General features: G+C 34.9%; 1 protein-coding gene across 1 annotated transcript; it reads right to left on the bottom strand.

Annotated features, from left to right (window-relative positions):
* Nucleotides 1-777: 777 nt before the first annotated feature.
* Nucleotides 778-2,597, bottom strand: LOC104246187 (uncharacterized). Its single transcript, XM_009801952.2, has one exon. The coding sequence runs from the start codon at nt 1,879-1,881 to the stop codon at nt 1,030-1,032; it is 852 nt and encodes a 283-aa protein (XP_009800254.1). The 5' UTR covers nt 1,882-2,597; the 3' UTR covers nt 778-1,029.
* Between the last annotated feature and the right edge of the window lie 21,777 nt (nt 2,598-24,374).

Genomic DNA, 24,374 nt, shown 5'->3' with positions numbered 1-24,374 from the left:
TTGCTACTTCCTCTTCATATATCCTTTCCCAGCAGTAAGTTTTGAAAGATGATTTGTAAGAATGAATTTTGATAGACTTACAAGAAACGGTAGACAATGTCATGATGATGATTACTCTTCACGGTAAAAGCTAGACAACCTGAGTTTTCTAGTGTTACTAGTTAAGTTTTGTTAGAGCAATTTAAATTTATCCCTCCATATCATAAGAATTTAACTAGTTAGTTTTAAGTAGTTGAAGATGTTCTCTACCATAATTTTCTCAAATATTCTTTTAAGCTCTAATTTTGTAGTTAGCATCACTGTCTTCAGTCATTTCTCTCAAAAATAGCAATCACTTGATAGAAAATAGTATTCAAAAATGTGAATGCCATTAAAAAAATATAACTAGAGCAATCTGTTAAAAGTATTTAACTTGATTATATTTTTGCATTACTGGTTCGAAAAGGTAGCAAAATACGATACGTTTAATTTTGAAAATATATCGTAAGTAAAGGACAAAGATGATTGACAGAAAGAGTGATCCTGAGTTTTCATCAAAATAACATTCATTTTTCTTGATCAAGAAACTCGCCTTAACATAAAAGTATACTCAACTATATAGATATCATAGTTGTATCGTGGACATCTTCCATCTTTGAAACCTCAGAGTTGATTCACTTAATTAGCATCTAAATCTTCCATCTTTGAAACTCGAGTTGATTCACCTGTTATCTATATGACTTCACTTTGAATTAATAAGTTTAAGAAACATATGAAATTAATTATCAAGAGTTGAAATTAACAGAAAGCTAGTCAATTTCACAATTCACGATTTCAACAATATCTTTTTACAATTATAAGTAGAGATTTAAACAAGAAGTGCATCCTTATGCGCCAGATTTTATGCGCAAAAGAAGCACAAATTTTACCAATCATTATTTTGCATTAGGGCGCCATGATTTTGGCTGAGATATACTATAATATATAATTACCTGCTAGCTTTTGATTATCCCTTATTGCTGCAGGAATTGAAGAGGGTTTTGAATTTCTTCAACGACCCAAACTAAGTGCAGCTTTAGCATCAAATCTCCATGCAAATAATCCTCCAAAATCCATCTTCCACACATCACACGGCATTGTCTGTGAGTGCTTCATATACAGTATCCTTACAGTGCATGCAAAAGCTGGCAAAGAAGAAGGCAAATTTATTTTCTCCTTCACTACCAGCCACGTCACCAGCTCCGGCGGCGTTCCAGACCCTTCTAGAGGATCAACCAATCTCCTATACGCCAGATTCACCCACTGAACCCTATCTAAGCCGTCCGATATGAGCCCTGGACACGTGTCAGCTTCCAGATTCTTCATCTTATCCATGTCCGTACTCCCTAACGCTTCTCCATCTACCAACGTGTTTGTCATTTTATCCACCATCACCCATGACTCTATAACCCTTTTCTTCTGTATCTCCACCGTCCGATCTATCCGATCCACTGATCCTTCTGTTAAAACATCGTTATTCTCCGGTTTCTGAAAATTCATCCAAAAAGGTCTAGATCCGATATTTTCTAAAGAGTTCTTAACGCTGCTACTGCTTTCAGGCATCAACTGAAGGGTTAAAATAGTTTGACTATCAGTAAACTGTAAGGATCCGTCCTTTTCTCCTTCTTCTTCTTTGTTACTTTTGAACTTGCTATTTTTCTTAACTCTAACGTACTTTCTTTTGACTCTTCGTTTGGTAACAAGTTCTATCTTGTTTCCTTCCGGTGTTGAACCAGGAGATGAACCCCCGGCGACCGGTTTAGGTGCGATCGGTCGGAATCTTAGCATTATCCGGTTCTTTATCGTCGTATCCTGCGGTCCACCGGCGTATCTAGCGGCGGGCCAACCATTTCCACCGTCCATCACAGCTGAGGAGCTTTCTGGAGGAGCTTTTTTTAGACCGAAAGAATAACATTTGACCGGTGGCCGAGCGGATTATCATAGTTACAGCACAGTGATTGGGGTGAAGGAAAGCCACGTGTCTAGGGCAAACGTAGAATAGTGAAGAGTTATGATTGGTGGACAGGGATTAGGTGGGTCCCATGATAAAGCAGCGTATCCAGGGAAATTGGTTGCTCTGATTGGTGTGCACGTAAGAGCCAATAAGCATGCGGACACGTATAGAGCACTCAGACAAAAAGGTGACACGTATGTACTTCATTAGAACCAAAGTGGGGAATACTTTTGGTAGGAGGTTCCAGTTACTGGACGCGTGTATCCTGTTCGAATAGTTACTGCTTCTGAGATTGTCCCGCTCCTTGCTCGGTCGTGCATTTCAATACTATTATTGAAAGTGAGATTTGGACGCGCTGATTGGATGGCAATGGAGACTGTCCAAATGTTGGTTTAGCGAGTGAAGAGAACGCTCTCCTATGATGTGGGGGGATGCCTGCTCAGATATTGTTGTGGTTAATAGGGCTATGGCATTCGGACGCGTGGGGATTGTTAGGGGTGATTGCCAGGGCCCAGGTAAATATGTGAGACCCTATAGAATCTCAGAATTAATTATCGCACCTGCTGTTGCTGTCATCGATATGGTTATATACTCCTTTCTTTTTTATTTATTTTACGCGAACCATTTAAATTAGTTACAAAAAAAGAGAGGATAGATTGTTTATCTTAATAAGTACTCATATCATATAGTAAAAAGATTTAACATTACGAGTAACTTTTTTTATTCGTCAGAATGGGAGCGGAAAAAACTGTTACGGATAGAGTTTAAACTTTCCACTCAAGCGTGAAGGCAGGGAGTTAAATAAGTGAGCTGGTTCTCGAATCCTGGGTTGACCCGCTTTGTTTTGAGGTTCATCTCCTATGGCATATTTAGTGTGTGCCTATACATATATACACACACACTTTAATTTACACTAATTACAAAATGTTAGCAGTATTTGGCTCCTTCTCTTCTTTTTAGATACTCCAATATGAAAATATTACTCCAGATGAGGTAATTTTCTTTTTAGTTTGTTCCAAAACAAGTGACACATTTCTAAATTTGAAAATAATTCAATTTTATAAACTCTTTCATTTTATCCATTTACTTTTAATGAGAAATTTTTATAGTCACACAAATGTCATGACCCCACAAATTTTTTATCTTTAAACTTTTAAGACCACAAGTTTCAAAAGTTTTTTTTTTTTAAACTTACGTAACATGAAACCCAGGGACTACTAGACAATCAAGTAGTTTTTGATAAGATTCTTTCGAGGTAGAAAATGTCAGGAGTAGAGTCCAGTTTCTTTGTTTTTCTTTTAGTAGGAGTCTAGGCATTGGGTGCTTCTGTCTTTTGTGTAGAGATGAAAACATAGTGAGACAATTATGTAGATTTTCAACAAGATTCTATTTCCCTATTATAATATTTTTCTGGATATTTTAAAGTTTCAGTTATTGGTGATATAGCGTGGCTGCTTATGAATGAAACTCATCTGCTGAGGGTTTGGCTAAAGAACAAAATAGACGGTATATTAGAGAAGTACGATCTTGATTACAACTACATGAACCAATAATAAAGAAAATCGTATAAACATATTCTTCTTTAAACCTAGCTATGTAGGCATCATGGTCAAAGCTGTAAGGCTGTAGTGGAAATGAAAAAGAAAGGCCCAAGAATCGGGTAACATTCAACCAAATTAAAGCATCTTCACAGCTACTCTACGTTATGATTAAAATCTGTAAAGCTGCTTTTATTGTTCCTTTTCGTTGTTTATTTTCTACTATAATTCATTTCCTAAAGATGCAAGGGCAATAATTTGGATTCTTGATGATGTTAAAACTGTTTAATTTTTCATAATATTGTACATTGCATCTTAACTTTTGATGTATATCATAACGTATATCGTCTGGGGCGGAAATAAGGACGTAAGGTTCTTTTGAACCCTTTCACGGGACAATTACACTGTATTTATATCATTAAAATTATTATGTATATATAGTAAATATTAAATTCATTTGGTTCTTCATGTGTCTACTCCTTTTTATTTTTAATCTCTTTAGTGAATATTTTGACTAAGTCACTGATAACAATATGGTTTAAAAGGTTATAAGCAAATGTTTAAGGATGATAGTTCGTTCCAGTAATTAACCAAAGATTATCAGCTATGTAAAAGATTCCAAATGAAAGGACACTAAAGGAGTGAATTCCCACATTTTGTCCAATTGAAGTAGTTGAAGATTAAAATAAAACTACTAGAAAATTCTCTGTTCCAATTTATGCAACCATATTTTACTAGATATGGAATTTAAAATATAGATAGTTACACATAAAATGGTCGATTATATTTTATTAGACACGAAGATTTAAAAAAGAAACAGCGGCACATAAAATAAAATGGGAAAGAAAGAGTAATATATAATTTTGTTTCCCACACCTACTCCCTCTTTCACACATACATACATTTAAGTAAATGTTTTGATAATATATACTCCCTCCGTCCAAATTTTGTGAACCTATTTGACTGGGTACGGACTTTAAGAAAAAAATTAAAGAATTTTAGAATTTGTGATCCTAAACAAGTTAAAAAGAGGTCTAGAGTATTTGTATGGTTATAAAAGCTTCTCATTAAGGGTAGAATTGTAAGTTTAAGTTAAATTGTTATCAAATTTAAAAAGGGGTCATTCTGTTTGGGACGGACAAAAAAGAAAATAAGTTCACGTAAACTTCAACGGAGTATTGAGTTTTTTTCTCACTCACCTGACATTGACAAATATCAAAGGAAGACTGTTGGGAAAACAGCTAAGCAGAGTCGGATATGAAGAGAAGAATAAAGAGATTTGGTTTTTGAATGGATAAGCATCTGAAAATATTTTCAAACGTTTTTTGACAAATTATCAGCAACCTTATCGGCTTAGGTTTCTATCGTAAAGGTCCCCTCATGCATCTCACTCTTTCATAATTACCTGATGGTGGGAAAAACTTTTTAAAATTTTGATAATTACATACTCCATTACAATTGTTTAGAGAACAGAAATCTCGGTTTTGTATGTGTTCCACTCCAACAAGGTAAGGCTATTTAATGAAACTTAGGCTGCCTGTGGGTGCAATATTTAAAATGAGTTTACGTTATATGTAATGACTAATGATCAAGTGAAAAGAAAAATATTTATATAATCAGGCTGGTTATGGTATATTTTAATAATATATAAATATTATCTGATGGCTTGATAAAATAATACTTCACCAACCTTGCTATCACATGGTAATATTTATTAATGTTTTTTACAATATCAGTGTATATGTAACTTAAATCTCTTATATATATATTATTTTATTTTCTAACATATTTTCAAAATAATGATAATATAACATATTTTATTTTCAAAATAATTGGAGTAGCTCGTTTCACCTGATATCTTTTAAGTAATTAAATATTGCAAATAATTATTTACAGTGTCAATGCACTAATAAAAGTTAGTAAACTTTATTGAGAGATAGTACGTATACGCGCGTGTACTTTTGTCTATATATATATAAATAGAAAGAACAGTGAAGGTTTTAAGGGCATATGTACTAACCTGCTTAACAATAATATGTGCTGGGACGTCTCGCTAGCGTCGATGTACACACAGAACTTGTATATAATTAACTATAAATTGTTTCTCAGAAAAATGAAAAATGAAAAATGAATCATTTCCCTCTCTTCCAAATTGAAGCTTGAATTATTGTTCAGACATGGGGGGCGACAGCTTTACTTATGAATGCGCTGTTCTCTCTGACTCCCTGAGGTAGGTGGGGCTTATGATAAATATCTTGCTTTTTACCCCGAGAAAAATTTACTGAGGCATCGATTAATATTTACTACTAGTCCATACTATAAAATCGGAAATGGCATAGTTTGAAGAACAATTACCTGAACTTGATGGCTGGATCATCCCAAGCATTTTTCAAAAATCAATTTTTAGTTTGTGTCTGCTCTGCTGCGATCTTCAATTCTTCGTACTGTATAATGCGTGTGCCTAAAGCCTCAGATTTTTATTATGGATGACAAAATAGGTTTGCAGGAAACTAGCAGCCATTTCCAATTCGTCTGATGAGTTTCGACTTTCGACTTTCGACTTTCGAGAGTGTGTATATATACAAGAGTGATGAATATTTGAGAAATGCAATAAAGCACTAACACCTGTACAGGATTTAAAATGTTTCTAGGGAGTACAGTAGCAGTAATTTAATTGCTTTGGTAGTCAGTCAAGGTGGCATAATATACTTCTCTCTAGCAAGTTTTGGTTTTTGAGACGTCTCAATTTCTAGCCCGTGGTAATTAAACAATGATAATATATACAAGTAGTATCTTAAAAGAAGATGATCATATTCATATAGGAGGATCTTTTCTGCAGTAACACCACGTGTCCCCTCTAACACAAACATCCATTTTTGGTTCAACATCTAACACCACATGGTCCACTCATAAGACTCCACTCAATGCTTACATTTTCTGGATTAAAGATGAGCTAAATTCTTTGGTTGCTAATCTGCAGGCAGCAAGCAACTTAGCACAGCTGGCTACCTGGTAGATGTTCCCTAGTGTGTGTGTATATATATATATATATTCTGTACTAGTTTAATTTTTAGACAAATCAATTAATCAATTTTAGTTTAGTTTCGAAAACTTAGTAATACTGACCCTTTAATTTATTCAAAAGAACTCGACTCCCAAACTTTAAACAAATAAAAGGAGAGAGAAACAGAGACTATCAAAGGAAATCATTAGCCCTGCCTAAAATGTGTATTATGTGATCAATAAAGATTATGGTGAGATAAATATAATTTCTTTAACTTTAGTCAAAGATCGATTACGAATTTGAACTTTGAAAATAAAAATAAATATATCTGTTAAGGAAGGATTTTGTTCTTTTAATAGGCTTTGCGAGAGCGAATACGAATTAAAAGGAGACCAATATAAATAAATAAAACAAAAAAATTCAGATGAGAAACCAAACCAAATAAAATGCGGTACACTTGTCCCTGTGTAGTGGTCTAATGGACAAAATTTTTAACCTGGAAACGAGATACACTTGGGAATTGGAGGAAAATTTTATTTTGTGTCTCATTTTGATACTAGTTATATACAAGTAATTTTTTTGTCTTACAATTTTGTGGATTTAAATTTCTATGGATTGAAAAATATAAGATTTGGGTCTACAAATTTGTGAGATAAAAAGAAACCTTATATAACTAATGCAAATTGTATGAAACACAAAATAAAACTTTTCTGGGATGGAAGAGAAAGATGAAGAATCGTTTTCCTTTGCCCTTTGTAGAAAGCTTTCCTCGAATCAATATTCGAGGATGTACGACTCAGTCCACTGCCTTCCACGTTTCATCAAATGTGGTCCAACCATACTCCAACAACTCAACCTATATATGGATACCCCAACAGATAATGCCAAAATTATCACGCTACCCCAACACTTGACATACTCCGACTCACTTTATGTATTTGCCATTTGGTAAAATAATCTTGCCTGCCATTTTAATTAGTATTCCCTCCCTTTCATATCGGGTGAGTTACTTTTTTTTTTTTAGTTTGTTCTAAAATAAATAATATATTTTTAAATTTAAAAATAATTTAATTTTAAACTTTTTTATTTTACTCATTTATCTTTAATGAGAAACTTTTATAATCACACAATTGTTATGGTCCCACAAACTTTTTACTCCTAAAGCTTTTAACACCGTAAAATTCAAAAGTCTTCTTCTTTTTTTCTTAAACTCCGTGCCGAGTCAAACTAGCTCATCTAATATGAAACGGAAGGAGTATTAGCACCCGCACGGATGCGCGAACACTAATCATGTCAAATATTTTAGTTATTTGGATTATATGTAAATAATCTTAAATTTTAAACCTTCTCGATAAATATAGATAATCATTGAATATTAATTAAGAAACACTACATGAAAAAAAAATCATTTTTGAAATCTCCTAGTTATAATGATACTTTTCTTTTTTGGTACAATTCTTACAGGTGTTATTGGTATAATAACTATATTTTAGGGTTTTAAATGTGAAAGAATTTAATAGTTATATGCAGTAGTTTTTTTTCTTTTATTTGTTTTGCCAAGAGGCGAAGTAATATTTAAATAATAAGAAAAGATAACAAAAGTTCCTAATATGATTGCATATGATTATTAATGAATTAAGTATGATAACATGATAGCAAAAGATTTTTTTTTATTTTATTTTTATTCAAATTTTAAAAGCTTATCTATAAATTCAAAATTATTCTTTAATTCAAAACTAATATTTTCTCAAATCTCGTAGTGATAATTTTATTTTTGCACTATTCTCATTGGTGTCATTGGAACCTAAAAATAGCCATAAAGAGAAATAATAACTCATATTTATGGCAAAGCACAAAGGTTGACACAATATGAACGATTCTTTGGTTACGAATGACTTGAGCTCTTATTTGGTATGTTATTATCTTTTAAAATATTTTAATTTTGAAATTTTAATTTATATACATATATATAATGATGCAAGTAAAGATATTAATATTTACTTTAATTGGCTATCTAAAAATTAAATAATTCTTTAGCCGGTGAAACTTTATTTGAATATGACTCCATTTTGAGTTTGTCGATATCTCTAGCCATAGATTTTAAAATTTGAATACCCTACATATACAGTTTTTTTGGTTCATTAAATCATTAAATGTTGATGTCACGATCCTAAACTGGAACCCGATCGTGATGGCGCCTCTCGTGAAGACAAGGCCAGCCAACTAGTCCCAATTCAATTTTTAAACAGTTAAACATTAATAAACAATCTAAGCATGAGTAAATAAACCAAAGACTAAGCAAAAGATTTTATAATGTGCGGAATACAGCCCAAACACAGCCCGATACCGGGGTCACGAGCATCAACTAGGGTCTAAATACAACTAAAATGTCTGAAATATACAAAATATAGACTAATGAAATAAAGTGGGAGAAAAGCAGTGCTGCGAACGCCAGCAGCTACCCTGCTAAACTCCAATGACTCTTCCTCCGATCAGCTAATACCCGTTACCGGGTTAAAAAATACCTGAATCTGCACACAAAGTGCAGGGAGTAAAGTAAGTACTCCAACTCAGTAAGTAATAATCATAACTAAAGTCTAAATGGTAAGAAATCACGAAAAGTGCATCAACACACTGTATAGAAGCGGTTCAAAAACTAGTAAGAAAGCAATGAAGCTGTAAAATCTCTTAGAATATCTTAGCTCAGTTTAAACTTTTTGAAAATGAGTTTTTCAACAGTTGCGCAAATGAATGCAAAATAATTAGTGCAGATAAGCACAGAAATCCGCCCCTCAGGCATAATTACACAATTAAACAGCAGCGTGTGCTTTACCTCAATATAGCACTACGATGTGCAATCCGGGGTTTCAAACCCTTAGAACATTATTTACAATCATTACTCACCTCGAACCGGTCAAATCTCTATCTCGCGACGCCTTTACCCCTCGAATCGGCCTCCACTCGCATCGAATCTATCCAAAATCAGAACGAGGACGTCAAAATAGGCTAAGCGAACAAAGCCCAAGCGAAAATAATCAATTTACAACATAAATTCCGAAATTAGCAAAACCCGACCCCGGGCCTACGTCTCGAAATTCAATAATTTTTACACCAATAGATTCCTTATCTCCCCACGAGTTCGTATATATCAAAATTTATCAATCCGGCCCCAAATGGTCTTTCAAATACCCAATTAAAGGTCTAAGTTTCCAAGCCCTAGTTTTCCCAATTTCACCCTTAATTTTCATAATTTCTAGCTCTAATCCATGTAATAATAGCATAGGAACGAGTTTTAAGTCCAAATTTCTTACCTCAATGAAGTTCCCTTGAAATCCATGTTTCAAATCGTCTAAAAAGCTCCCAAGCTGAGATAAAAATGGTGAAATTAACTAAAATTCGCGAAGGCCCAGTTATTTCCGCATCTGCGGCCCAATACCCGCTTCTGTAGTACTGCATTTGCGGTTATTTCTCCGCTTCTGCGGAAATCACTTAACTTACGATCTCCTGTTTCTGCGATCCCTCATCCGCATCTGCGATATCGCAGATGCGGTCCATCTCACCGCTTCTGCGGTTCCTGACTCCCTCAGCACTTTCCGCTTCTGCGACCTCCCTTATCGCACCTGCGGTCCCCAATCCGCAGGTACGGAAATACCAGAAGCAGCAAATTCAGCAGCTGCAACAAAATTCCAACTTCTCCGTTAACCATCCGAAATCACCCTGAGGCCCCCAGGACCTCAACCAAAAGTACAAACATATCCCAATACCTTATCCAAACTTGTACCAATCTTCAAAATGCCTCAAACAATATCATATCAACCAAAACACATCGGATTCAAGCCTAACTTTCTAAAATCTTTCAAATTCCGCTTTTGATAAAAAACTCAGCCAAACCACGTCCGAATGACCTGAAATTTTGTACGCACATCCCAAATAACACAACGGAACTACTGCAACTCCCGAAATTCCATTCTGACCCCTATATTAAAATCTCACCTACCAACCGGAAATCGCCAAAATATCAACTTCGTCAATTCAAGCCTAAATCTACTACGAACCTCCAAAGAGCATTCTGATCACGCTCCTAAGTCACAAATCACCTCCCGAAGCTAACCGAACCATCATAATTCACATCTGAGCCCTCTAACACATAAGTCAACATCCGGTTGACTTTTCCAACTTAAACACACTGTAAAGAGACTAAGTGTCTCAAACCTTACCAAATCCTTTCCGAACTCGATCCAACAAACCCGATACCACATAACACGGATAAAAAAGCATAAAGAAGCAGGAATAGGGAAAACGGAGCGGTAACTCATGAGACGACTGACCGGATCATCACAAAAATTTTATTCAATTTTTAAACTCATTTTTGTTATCTGAATAAACATAGACGTGTGCATTACATAATACATTTATTTTAAAAAAAATCGCTTTATTCTATCTAGCTATAGTGTTTTAAAGTACTATAATTATATGATTTTAAATGTGAAAGAATTTTATAGTTATATGCAGTAGTTTTTTTTTTTTTTTTTTTGCCAGAGGCGAAGTAGTATTTAAATAATTAGAAAAGATAACAAAATTTCCTAACATTATTGTATATGATCATTAACCTAATTAAGTATGATAACATGATAACAAAAGATAAATTTCTTTTTTATTTTAATTCAAATTTAAAAACTTTATCTATAAAGTCAAAACTATACTTTAATTCAAATCAGTTTTATATATATTTATATATATATATATATATATATATATATATATATATAACTTTATATATTTCTATTTGATTAACATAGTAAAATATAGAATAAAGTTACCATATACTATTGGTATTTATTAGCTTGCCACTTGGCTTAACCACAATGCCAATTATATATGGTAACTTTATTCCTTTAATATATATAATAATAATAGCAAATTTAGTATATTGTCATAAGTATGATTTGAATATGATATCAATACGTACGTAGATTTCACCTTTACCTTGTAAAGGTAGAGAAATTATTGCTGATAGACTCTTTGCTTAGGAAAAATATAGTCATAACATTGTTAAAATGAAATACAGAAATAGAGAAATCATAAATAAAAAATAACAAAATAATAAGATAAGCAAAAAAATTACTATATTCCGAGAAAGAATAAAATATCCTACCAATGTTGAAAAATAAAAACGAGATAGAAAGGATTTTTGACTCCTCCATCGAACGATGGACGTTTGACTTAAAAAAAAGAAGATAGAAAGGATTGAGAATTAGCTTATAGATGAGCTCTCTGTTTTTTCCAGTTAAAAGATAAGAGAGGTCAAACTCTATTAGTAGCATAATATATCATTTTATTTTCGTTTTCCTCTTTCTTTGATGTAATACTTTTTTTTCAAAAAAAAAAAAAAAAACGAAAGAAACAGAAAGAAAGAAAGAAAGAAAAAGCATCAGTTGGTCATTATTAGTGGACGGAGTATTTCCTATAATTAAATGCCTAACGACCACAATTACAAATTATTTGTTAACTAGATAATAGTCTAAACGGAGAAGGGCCTAAAATGTCCTTTTACTATGAAATAGGACAGGCTAGCCCTCCGTTAAAAGTTGATTTTTATTCTGTCCTTACCATTAACAAATAGGCTTGTATATGCCCTCTATCACTAACGGGAGACTCATAAAGCCACGTGGAACATATGTGAGAGCAAATTAGATCTAGTTCGAATTGTACAGGGGCATATATGAGTCAGTTATAATAGTCATTTCTCAAACACTTCACAACTCCATATCAATTTACTTCGACACCTATTTGACAACACCAAACTAATTATCGCAGCAAATAAACTAAATCATAGATACAAACATTCAAATGAACGACAATGACTTCATTTGTCACGACTCGGAATTTCCACCCTCGGGAGTCGTGATGACGCCTACTAGTGAAAGCTAAGCAAACCAACCGTTTGAACAATTTACTTTTTTCCCATTTTTTTAATCCTTAATCAATTAGGAACCAACAATTTATAACAGCGAAATTTAAACAAGCGGAAGAAACAAATAAAATCATTTAAATATTTCCAATACAATTTCTTAAACAAATACTACCCAGAACTGGCGTCACAATTTCAAAGACGGTCTAGGAATACAACAAACAAGGTTCGAAAAATAAATACAATATTGTTTCTGAATTACATAAATGAAACAGGGTGAAAGGATAGAGGGAGACGCAGGTTTGCGGACGCCTGCAAGACTACATTGGATCTCCGAATGGACTGAAGGCAGCCACCTAAAGCTACGGTCCGAAAGTTGCTGCACCGGAATTTGCACACAGTGCAGAGTATAGTATCAGCACAACCGACCCCATATGCTGGTAAGCGCCTAGACTAACCTCGGCGAAGTAGTGACGAGGCTAGAACCAGACTACCAAATAAACTTGTGCAGTTAAATCATATGCAGTAGAAAAATAAAAGCAGGAGTGCATAGTTAAGAATGGGAGGGGAAAACATGCTGCGGGAAAACATCAAATGATAATAGAAGGACAGCAGGTAAATACAAGGAATACCATAACTCAATTATCAACAAGAATCAGAAATCAAACAAGTGCACGACATCACCCTTCGTGCTTTTACTCTCGTCCTCACCATAAAAATCAATATAATCTGCACGGCATCACCCTTCGTGCTTTTACTCTCGTCCTCACCATAAAATCAATATAATCGGCACAGAATTGTACATCGTGCGACACGGCATCACCTTTCGCTCTTTTACACTCTTCCTCACAAAATCATACATGACATCACCCTTCGTGCTTTAACACTCTCTCACCAAAATAATGCACGACATCACCCTTCGTGCTTTAACACTCTTCCTCACCTAATCAATAATCACAAGAAATAAGAGCAAGGAAATAAATGAAATCATAATAAAAATCCCGGCAAGGGAACAATAGTACAACAATCATATCACGGCAAGGGAACAACATCAAGAACATCAACATCCCGGCAAGGGAGATAGCATTAAAAGAAACAACATCCCGGCAAGGGAGACAATATAATAATCCTCTTCTCCTTTTTACATTTACTTCACAACTCACTGCACAACTTGAGCCAATGCTCTATAAGGTTCAATTGCAAATTATACTTTCACAATTCATTATACAACTTGATCCAACGCTCTTCAATATTCATATACCATTATTACTTCCACGAGCTTTACTCAACAATAGAAATCATCACATAAGGCAGGAACAATACAAACGAAGTCACATTAATCATGGTATAAGGCTCACGGGCATGCTTGACACCAACGTATAGATACTCGTCACCATGCATATACGTCGTACTCAACAAATAATACATAGCAAATAGGACACGACTCCTAATCCCTCAAGTTAAGGTTAGACCAAACACTTACCTCGATGCCACGAACACAATTCAAGTCTCAACTATCACTTTACCTCTTGTTTCCACCACAAATTCGCTCGTATCAAGCCACAAGTTACTTAACTATATCAATAAATGCTAAATGAATCAATTCCAATGCATGAAAATAGGTTTTCTAAAGTTTTTCCCAAAAAGTCAAAAATTGCCTCGGGCCCACATGGTCAAAACCCGAGATTCGAATCAAAACCCGATTACTCATTCCCCCACGAACCCAAATATACAATTTATTTTGAAATCAGACCTCAAATCGAGGTCCGAATCCCCAAAAATTGAAAAACCTAGGTTCTACCCAAAATACCCAATTTCCCCCATGAAAACCTTTGATTTTGGAGTGAAAATCATGAGAAAAGATGTTAAAGATTGATAAAAACAAGTTAGAAATGATTTACAATCGATTTGGAAGAGTACTTGTCTTTGAAAAATCGCCCAAGAGAGTTTATGCTTTGAAAGGGTTTGAAAAATGAAAGATTTTAGGCTAAGTCATGAATTTGCAGGTCGCAGATGTCGCAATTGCGAACCCTTTAGGACCTGCTACACTCGCATTTGCAACCACTGTTCGCAATTGCGAACTCGCATTTGCGATGGGGGAGTCGCATTTGCGACCAATGGGGATTTCTGGGTCTCTTCGCATTTGCGAAGAAATGATCGCATTTGCGATCAGCCCTGCCCAGGACTTCTCTCGCATTTGCGATGGGTTATTCGCATTTGCGATCTCGCATTTGCGAGCCAATGCGAAGCCTGCAGACCTACAACATACCAGCTAAAAACCTGCAACTTCCTAAGTCCAAATTTCACTCCGAGGCCTATCCAAAACTCACCTGAGCCCTCGGGGCTCCAAACCAAACATGTACACTAACCCAAAAATATTATACGGACTTGCTCATGCAATCAAATTATGAAAATAACATGTAAAACTATAAATTAAACCTCAAAACTCATCATTTTCATCAAGAACACTTAAAGTTCATAACTCTTCAACCGGAGGCACAAATCACGTCAAATAAACTCCATTTTTTTACCAAATTTTGCATTTATCATTTAAATACTTTAACAAGTTTGTACCGAACTCTGGAACCAAAATACGGGCCCGATACCAATGGTTTCAAACATTAAAACATTTTTTTCAAAAATTGATTTCTAAGGCTTGGGACCTCGGAATTCATTTCTAGGCATACGCTCAAGTTCCATATTTTACTGCAGACCTCCCGGGATCGTCGGAACACAGATTCGGGTCCATTGGCTCAAAATGTTGACGGAAGTCAACCATAACTAAATTTTAACTCTAGAAATTTTTATTTCTCATATTTTCACATAAAAGTTTTTCGGATATACGTCCGAACCACACACGTAAATCGAGGTGTGGTAAAAAGGAGGTTTTAAGGCATCAGAACATAGAATTTGTTTCTAATACAAGTGATGACCTTTGGTCATCACATCATTTAATCCTAGTAGATCAAACGGGTCGAATCATAACAAAAGACAATGTCGGAATGTTCTAGCAGCTCAAAGGGGTCGAATAAGAGGTGTCATTACGGACTTACTGCCAATTATTTCATGGCATGGACACCTTTAAATGCTGGGAGAAGGTTTTTCAAGTGCCTGAAGCAGGAGGTAAGAAATTTTTTTGATAGGTTCTTTTAATTATTCCGATCTGCTTGTAAATTTGTTTTATTTATTTTTGGTTTTTAGGATGAAAAATATTCCTATTGGGAATGGCAAGATGAAGAGTTTCCTCCTAGAGTTTCAAATCTCATATACAGTTTAAAGAAGGAAAATGAAACTTTAATCCGTGAAAGAAATGCTCTCCAAAATAAAATTTGATCTTGAGAATGTTATGATGCTCATCGATCATGTAGGAATAGAAGCCTTGGAATTGGAAAGAAATGTCCTAATGAAGAAAGTGATCGATTTAGAGTACTCTGTTGTGCTTGATGCTAAATTTCGGAAGAAGATGTAGAGTTTCATGTGTGTGATATTAGGATGTCTTGTTATGTTCTTTGGATCAGTGGGAAATGATATGTAATGTTAGTGTTATTGTGGCTTAATTTTTATCTTTTATTATGTAATGAAGCTTTATGTTTTTGTACAAGGATTTAATGAAGTCATTGCCGTTTATTTGAATGTCTTTGTCTTTGACTTAGTTTATTTGCTATGATAATTACTTTGGTGTTATCAAATGGGTGTCTAAGTAAACTAATATGGAGTTGTGAAGTGTTTGAGAAATGACTATTATAACTTACTCATATATGTCCCTGTACAATTTGAACTAGGTCTAATTTGCCCTCACATATATTCCACGTGGCTTTTTGAGTCTCTCATTAGTGATGAAGGGCATATACGAGCCCATTTGTTGACGGCAAGGGCAGAATAGAGACCAACTTTTAACGGAGGGCTAGCCTGTCCTATTTCATATAGTAAAAGGGTATTTTAGGCCCTTTTCCGTAGTCTAAATATACCCAAATTTGGTCATGCTTCATTTTCTTTGGCGTACTCATCATTTTTTATCTCCTTTTCCATTCCCTTGCTGCTTAATTTGCGGTTTCTTTTGGGATACTCGTTGGTGAAAGATTTCAATAAATGGCCCAACAAATAGGGAGTCAGTATTGCTTGTATTTAGTGGTGGCAAAATGGTGAAAATAAAATAGTTAATTACCCATATTATTCGCTAAAAAAAGGGTTAGATAATAAACTTTTTAAAAAGGGGTCAAATATAGGTAAGAACAATATTATCCATGTAGAAAATGCATAACTAATGAATAACTATCTAACTTTTACATTTATAAAACCTTATATTTGGGATTTCTCAAATTTGGGAGAATATGAATTATCCCAAAAGTGATCATATTCAAGAAGCCATGGATAATATGGTTACTCATATTATCCGCTGGCTAACCCGTTTTTTATCCGTATTAAATATGGGCCGGGTCAGATAAATTATCCATTTTTTATTACCCATTTTCGACCTGTCTCATACCTGACCTGCCCGTTTGCTACCCTACTTGTATTATAGGATATAGATACATACGTAACGATAAGTATATCACCTACAAAGATAAGTATTAAGAGTCCATCACATACATGGGATAATTACAAATATTAGAGAAATCCTTGGAGCCTTAATACGCCTCCTCAATCTGGACTGCAGACATGAAGGACAATTTGTCACGTAAGAAGGTGAACTGAGATAAGTGTAAACCTTTTGTGAAAATATCAACAAATTGTAACTGAGTTGGCACATATCGAACAACAAGATCCCCTTGAGCAACTTTTTCATGAACATATGAAAGTCAACATCAATGTTCTTGGACCGGTCATGGAACACACAGTTACAGGACATATATGTAGAGCTCACATTATCATAAAGAACATGAATCGGGTTGTGGAGATAGAGCCCGATGTCACGAAGAATATTACGAGTCCAAGATGCCTCTGTAGAAGATTTAGAGGCTGTTGGTTGCTTCTTTGCACACCATGAGATAAGATTAGAGCCCAAAAATACGGCAAACCCTATGATAGAGCATCGACTGTCAAGACAACAAGCCCAATCAGCATCTAAATATGCAACAACCAAAGAGGTGGATGAGGAGGCACATAAGAACAATCCATATGTGATGGTACCCTATAAATACCTGAAAATATGCTCACACGGTGTAGATAAGTAGTACGCGGAGCATGCATAAATAGTGAAACAATGTAAACAACACAGACAATATCTGGACAAGTCATAGTTAAGTATTGAAGAGTGAAAACCATACTCCTATATTCACTAGGATCTAAAATAACTCAACATCCATAATAGAAAGAGAAGTGCGAGAAGAAATAGGGGTGCGAACCAGTTTGCATATATGCATGTGAAATTTAAGAAGCAAATCAGAAATATACTTTTATTGTGACAAATGAAGACCATTAAAAGAATGAACTACCTGAACACCAAGAAAGTAGTGAAAATCACCCAAGTCTTTCATGACAAATTGTCTAGAGAGACGACTAATGATGTGATCAAGAAGAGAAGAATAACTACAGTAAGAATAATATCATCAACATAAAGTAATAAAATAAGAATACTAGATGATGAACGGTGAATAAATATGGAAGTATCTAATTTGCTGCAAAAAAATCATGAGTCAGGGGAAATAAACTAAAGCGATGAAACCAAGTATGTGGTGCCTGCTTAAAACCATAGAGTGCTTTGGTTAGCTCACAAACATGTTGAGGATAGTCAGGATGAGTAGATTATTTCATAAAGACTTCATCATTAAGAACACCATGCAGAAAATTATTTTTAACATCAAGTTGACGAATAGTCCAAGAAAAAGAAATAGCAAGAGAGAGGACAATACGAATAGTGCTAGCACAGACAACATGACTAAAAGTTTCATGATAATCAATGCTAGGTTGCTGATGAAATCCCTGTGCTACAAGTCGTGTCTTATATCGCTCAACTAACCCATCTGAATTATATCTAATACGATAAATCCATATAACCAACTAAGTTCATTTGAGGTTGAAAAGGAACAAGAACCCAAGTATTATTTGCTAAAAGTGCATTAAACTCGTCTGTCATGGCTTGCTACCACTTTGGACAATTTATTGCTTGAGAAAAATAAGAGGGTTCAATTTCTTGAACAATAGTGTTCAAAGAAAATATTTGCTATGATTTAGAAATACCAGACTTTAAGCGAATGGATGAGCAGAAGGCACTGAAATAGGAAGGAAAGAAGTGCTAGTTGGCAGTGAGGTAGGTGCAAATAAAGAAAGAATGATAGATGCAGACAAGGAGAGAATATTAGAGCAACACTCGGTAGAAGGACCTGTGATGGATACATGATACATATAACTTGATGTAGAGCACGGAGAAGAAACTCTTGAAGGAGGTGGAAAAGACGACTTAGAAGGAGACATATTGGACTTAGAATGGGTTTGTGGCTGCAAATGAGATAAAGGTGCAATAACTACAAGAATCTCAGAAGAGCCATTGGATAAAGAAACAGTAGAGGGATGAGACAATTTAGGATATAGAAAAACTAGTTTATAAAATACAAGACATAAATATGACCACATGTAGGATCTAGGCAACGATATCCTTTATAATTAGAAACCTAACCTAGGAAAATATATTGGACAGAACGTGGCTTAAGCTTATGAGATACTTGAACAGATATATTTGGAAAAACTTTACAACCAAAAAATTCGAAGAAAACTGTAGTCAGGAGGTGTATAAAAAAGTTTTTCAAATAGATAAAGTCCTTTCAAAATGGGAGTTGGCAATCTATTAACGGTATAAACACATAAAAGCAGCATCAATCCAAAATTGAGATGGTAAATGAGAATCCGTAAGGAAGGTACGCACCATTTCAATTATGTGGCGATGTTTTTCGTTCAGCCACCCCATATTGTTGAGAAGTATCTAGGCATGATTTATGAAAAGAAATACCTGCGTTAGAAAAGTATTGACGCATAGCCTTGTTATCAAATTCACCACCTCTAACACTATGAAAAGTTTTAATTTTAGTGTTAAAAGTGTTCTCCGCGAGGTTTTGAAATGCACAAAAGTGTTGAAAAACTTTTTTTTTTGTCATCGTAGGATAAAGTCATGTAAATTGAGAAAAATCATCAACAAATATAACATAATATCGAAAACTCAAGTTTGATAAAATAGGCGACTGCCAAATATCCGAATGAACAATATCTAACGGAAAAGTACTACAATGAGAAACTACATTAAAGGACGGACGTTGAGACTTTCCTAACTTGCATGAAACACAATTATTACTAAAAGAATTTAGTAATGTAACAAGATTATGGTTATTAAGACTGACAAAACATGACTACCACTATGACCTAAACAACGATGTCAGATGTATCTGTACTGACGTAAAACAACAAATGTATGAGGATGAGAAGTCACAGATGAGGAAGACAATGGAGAAACATCGTCTTTACTGGAAGCTTAAATGAGAGTTTGCTTTGTTACCTTGTCCTTCACATAAACAGAAGAATCATCAAAGTTAATATTACAATTATTATCCCTAAAAAACATTTTAATAAAGATTAGATTATGAAGAAGTTGGGGAACATGAAATATAGACTGTAGATGTATAGGACGAGATGTAGAAGGCAACTGAGCATAGCCAATATTTTCATTATCAAGCAATATACAATATCCTACCAAAATACAATCAGAAAAGGGTCTTTCGTATAAAATTATCTTCAGATGGAGTCATATGAGCGGATGCGGCAGTGTCAAAATACCAAGTAGCGTCATTTGTTTCACCAATAGACATAACAACAAAAGGTTTAGGAAGATCATTAGCAACGAAAGCATGATTGAAATGATTTTTACATTGTAAGACAGTATGACCAGGATGCCCACAAATTTGACAAACAATGGTTGAGGGTGAGGGACCTAAGATCCCACTGGATGGTGAGAACATACTACCAGATTGTAAATTATATGGAATGAGAGAAGCACCACAATACCTGATGGAGGCTGACTAGTAGAACCATTGCGAGCAACATTATTAGGAGTGGACTGTTGTGAGGAACCTCGAGCAGAGAAACCATGGCCCCTTCCACCACGACCTTGACCTCGAAAAGAAAAGTCTCTTCCTCGACCACGATTACTCTAAGAAGACGATGCATTGCTGGACATATTAGAAGAATTTAATTGAACATTCTGAGTAGCAAATGCATGATGAAAGATGATGGAATCACATTCTTGAAAGCGTTGCAACTGTTGTTCATGCAAAAGGAGCTTAGAATGCAAATCTTTGAGTGATACATGACCAGGGAAGTGAGTGATGATGACAACCAGCGTATCATATTCTTTTCCTACGTTACATCTCGCATTTTCATACGTTAAAGTTTCGTCGTAAGTTAATCGACGTAAGTTCGGGAATGAGTTTATTTGAGGATTATAAGCATTATGATATTTCAAATACGTGATGAATAAATTCGTGAAGGAGAGAGGGTAATCAAATAAAAGAAAATGATTTTCATCAATGTTTGACAATTTGGGACAAAATACGGTTCAAGCTATAATACCCCGTATTTATAGACTAGTGTCATACAAGGTACCATATGATCATGATAGTATGATGTATAAGGTATATTAATAATAAGTAGTATTTTAAGTAGTTTGAGATAATTCTTAATTGCGTGGGTAATTGGTTAATTATTGGTTTAATAGGAGATTAACCATGTAATTAAGGATTTGTGGATAATTATAGGTGGGGACAACCCCCCCCCCCACGTGGCAGCAAGTGGAGGAAGATTTGAAAATAACTCTTGACTTTAGACAATCAAATTAAGAGGACACATGGATAATATTCTAAGACAATCCTTGCAAACACGTAGAAAGGGAAGTCATATTAGTTATCCCTACACTTATCTTGAATTAATATCAAAATTCATTTGGTAAGGGAGTTATATAGAAAGGCAAATCCAAGAACGAAAGTGAGGGGATTTGGAAATTCATACAAGACTCCATATTATAATAGCAACGAGAATTTGCGATTCTAAGGGAGTACGGTACAATCTTTCTCAAGAATATCATACGGATTTTTCGCTACTCCAGGTATGTTAAGGCTAAGACCTTCCTTCATTTTGGCATGATCTCATAACTACATAAGTTTGATGATGATGCATAAAGAGAAGTTCGTATTTCCGAACTTATGTGCATTATCCTAGTCTGATAAATTACAGTATTTTTCCTTATCGGGACTTTATATTCATTTGAGTATTGTCTTCTTCCAATAAAGATAGAGGAGGTCCTATACGCACACACACACACACACACACACACACACACACATATATATATATATATATATATATACTGTCACGACCCAAAATTCACTAAGGGTCGTGATGGCGCCGGACACTCCTGTCAGGCAAGCCAACCAAAATACTTAGTTAAATTCTCGTTTTAGTAGTCTCAAAAACTATGATTTTCCTTCAATTTTACTAGAAAAAGGTAATCATTTCAAATTAAATATAAATATTAAGAAGTTAATACAAGATACCCCATACTCATCCCAGAACTTGGTGTCAAAAGTGCATGAGCATTTACTAGGGAATGAAATAAAATACAGTAACTGTCCGGAATACAAAGTGGACAGAAATAAAAACACAGTACAATACTCTGAAGGAGACTCTGCTGGTTGTGGGTCATCTCGATAAATGCAGCTCACCTAAGTCTCTGTATCAACCATGCCGCTATGCCACTAAGCCAATAACCACATATGAACCCGTGCAACAAAAATCACAGCAAGTGTAGTATGAGTATGAAAACAACGTGTACCCAGTAAGTATCCCATCTAATCTCGAAGAAATAGAGACGAGAGGTCGACTTCGACACTTACTAGTGGTCCAATAATGATACGTCCATAATATAATAAATCGAGGATTTTTATAAACATGATTGTAATTCACTAGAATAAAGCAAGTAAACAAATCTTTCTTTTCTTTTCTTTTTTTTTGAAAAAATTTGGCTTTTCTTTCATCAAAAAACTGTCTTTACATTCCCAGATTAATACTGACCATTAATCTCCTATTCACTATTACAAAGTAAAACTATACTATACTGATATTAATTACAAGTTGCTATACTAAGAATATTTTTTAAATTCTCCAATTCTGCTCGCCATTTGATCTTCTTTCTGCCTTGTATGTGTATATGTATTGCAATTTCCTTGTAAAGTTCATCTATGTTGTATCTTCCTTTGTTGAATCGCATCGAATTCCTTTCACGCCAGATGCAGTAGAAAACCATTGCAAACAATGTTGTGATCATTTCTGCCCTGCATTCTTTCCTCTTTGCCATACTGCTTATCCATTTCAGTTCATGCTGCCAGCTTCCTATCTATCCCGCATTGCCCATCCATATCAATACTCTTTCCCATAGCTTGTTTGTACTTGGACAACTAAATTATAGGTGATCAAATATTTCCACAGTCTTTGCACAGAATACATATTCTAACTGAACTTGAATACCAAACTTGGCAAGTCTATCCACAGTTGCTATCCTTTGGTGGATAGCCAATCATAGATGGAACTTGAACCTAGGATGAATCTATGCATGTAGATGAATACTCTTCCAATCTTTCTTTTATAGGGAATTCCCAAACTTCTTTTCATCATTATACATTTACTCTCAAGCCGGGAAGGAAACAATATCAACTTCAATAAATTTCAAGGCAAGCAATACAAGCATGCACAAATCATGATGAGGTCGTACGGCCCGATCCAACAATATTTAAATTGTGCACTGCCAGAGGGTCGAATGACGCAAACCATAGATGCATCTATTACCCCGCTCGCGAATCATACATGTGACGCGGTCAAATATAAATAAACAATCACCTTGCTCGCGAATCATACATGCGACGTCGGTACACATAGAACCACATACTCAAACAGTCATTAAAGACATTCATCAAAGAGACAATTATTCAAGGATGTGAAAATTTCCCTTTTTACAAGTCATGAAAATGAAATTTAACCCTTTTAGAAAATCATTTGTCACTTCGATATGATTTAAGCAATTTAAACTATCAATAAGGTCGCACTTATTACAAGTAAGCATGTTTTGGGGTCCTAGACTACCCGGACATAAGCATAATAGTAGCTACGCACGAACTCTCGTCACCTTGTGCGTACGTAGCCCCCACAATTAGCAACACATATTCAATTAATTCACATATGGGGACAATTCCCTCTTATAAGGTTAGAAAGAAGACTCACCTCACTATGAAGCCTATATTCCAATTCAAGAACGCGCTTAAACCTCCAAATTGGAGCCGAACGATCCAAAACTATTCAAATGGGGAAAGAACTAGTCAATACAGGATCAAAAGTTCATATTCTAATTATTAAACCAATTTTCAAACCCTAAATGCAAGGTTCCTAAAATCTATCCCCGGGGCCCATGTCTCGGAGCCTGACAAAAATCACGGAATATCAACCCCCATCCAACCACGAGTCCAACCATACCAATTTTGTTAAATTCCGACATCAACTCGACCCTCAAATCTTTAATTAAAGTTTTGAAAGATTTCTATCATTTTCAACCCAAAAACAAGTAATCTTGACGGAATATTCGATGATAATCCCATATTATTGATTAACAATGATCACAAGTGACTTATCTCAAGTTTCCCGTGAATTCTTGCTCAAAAATCATCCAAAAAACGAAATTGAAGATTAGGGAACAGAACCTTACCTCTTAGATGAAGATTTTGTGATTCCTTAATTCTTGAAGATTGATGCAAGATTGGATGATTTGAATCTTGGGTTTCCTTCTTATCTCTCTAAAATGCTCTCACCTCTCTTTAGAATGCTCAGATAATCACCCCAAAATAAACCCCAAAGCATATTTATCAAAATGGGATCGAGTTATAAAAATAGGAAGATTAAGCCTCCGAAACAAGGTCTGTG

This window comes from Nicotiana sylvestris, chromosome 2 (assembly GCF_000393655.2).
Source record: "Nicotiana sylvestris chromosome 2, ASM39365v2, whole genome shotgun sequence".
NCBI classification, from domain to species: Eukaryota; Viridiplantae; Streptophyta; class Magnoliopsida; order Solanales; family Solanaceae; genus Nicotiana; species Nicotiana sylvestris.
The sequence above is the reverse complement of the archived record's forward strand: the minus strand, read 5'-3'. Positions and strand labels throughout refer to the sequence as shown.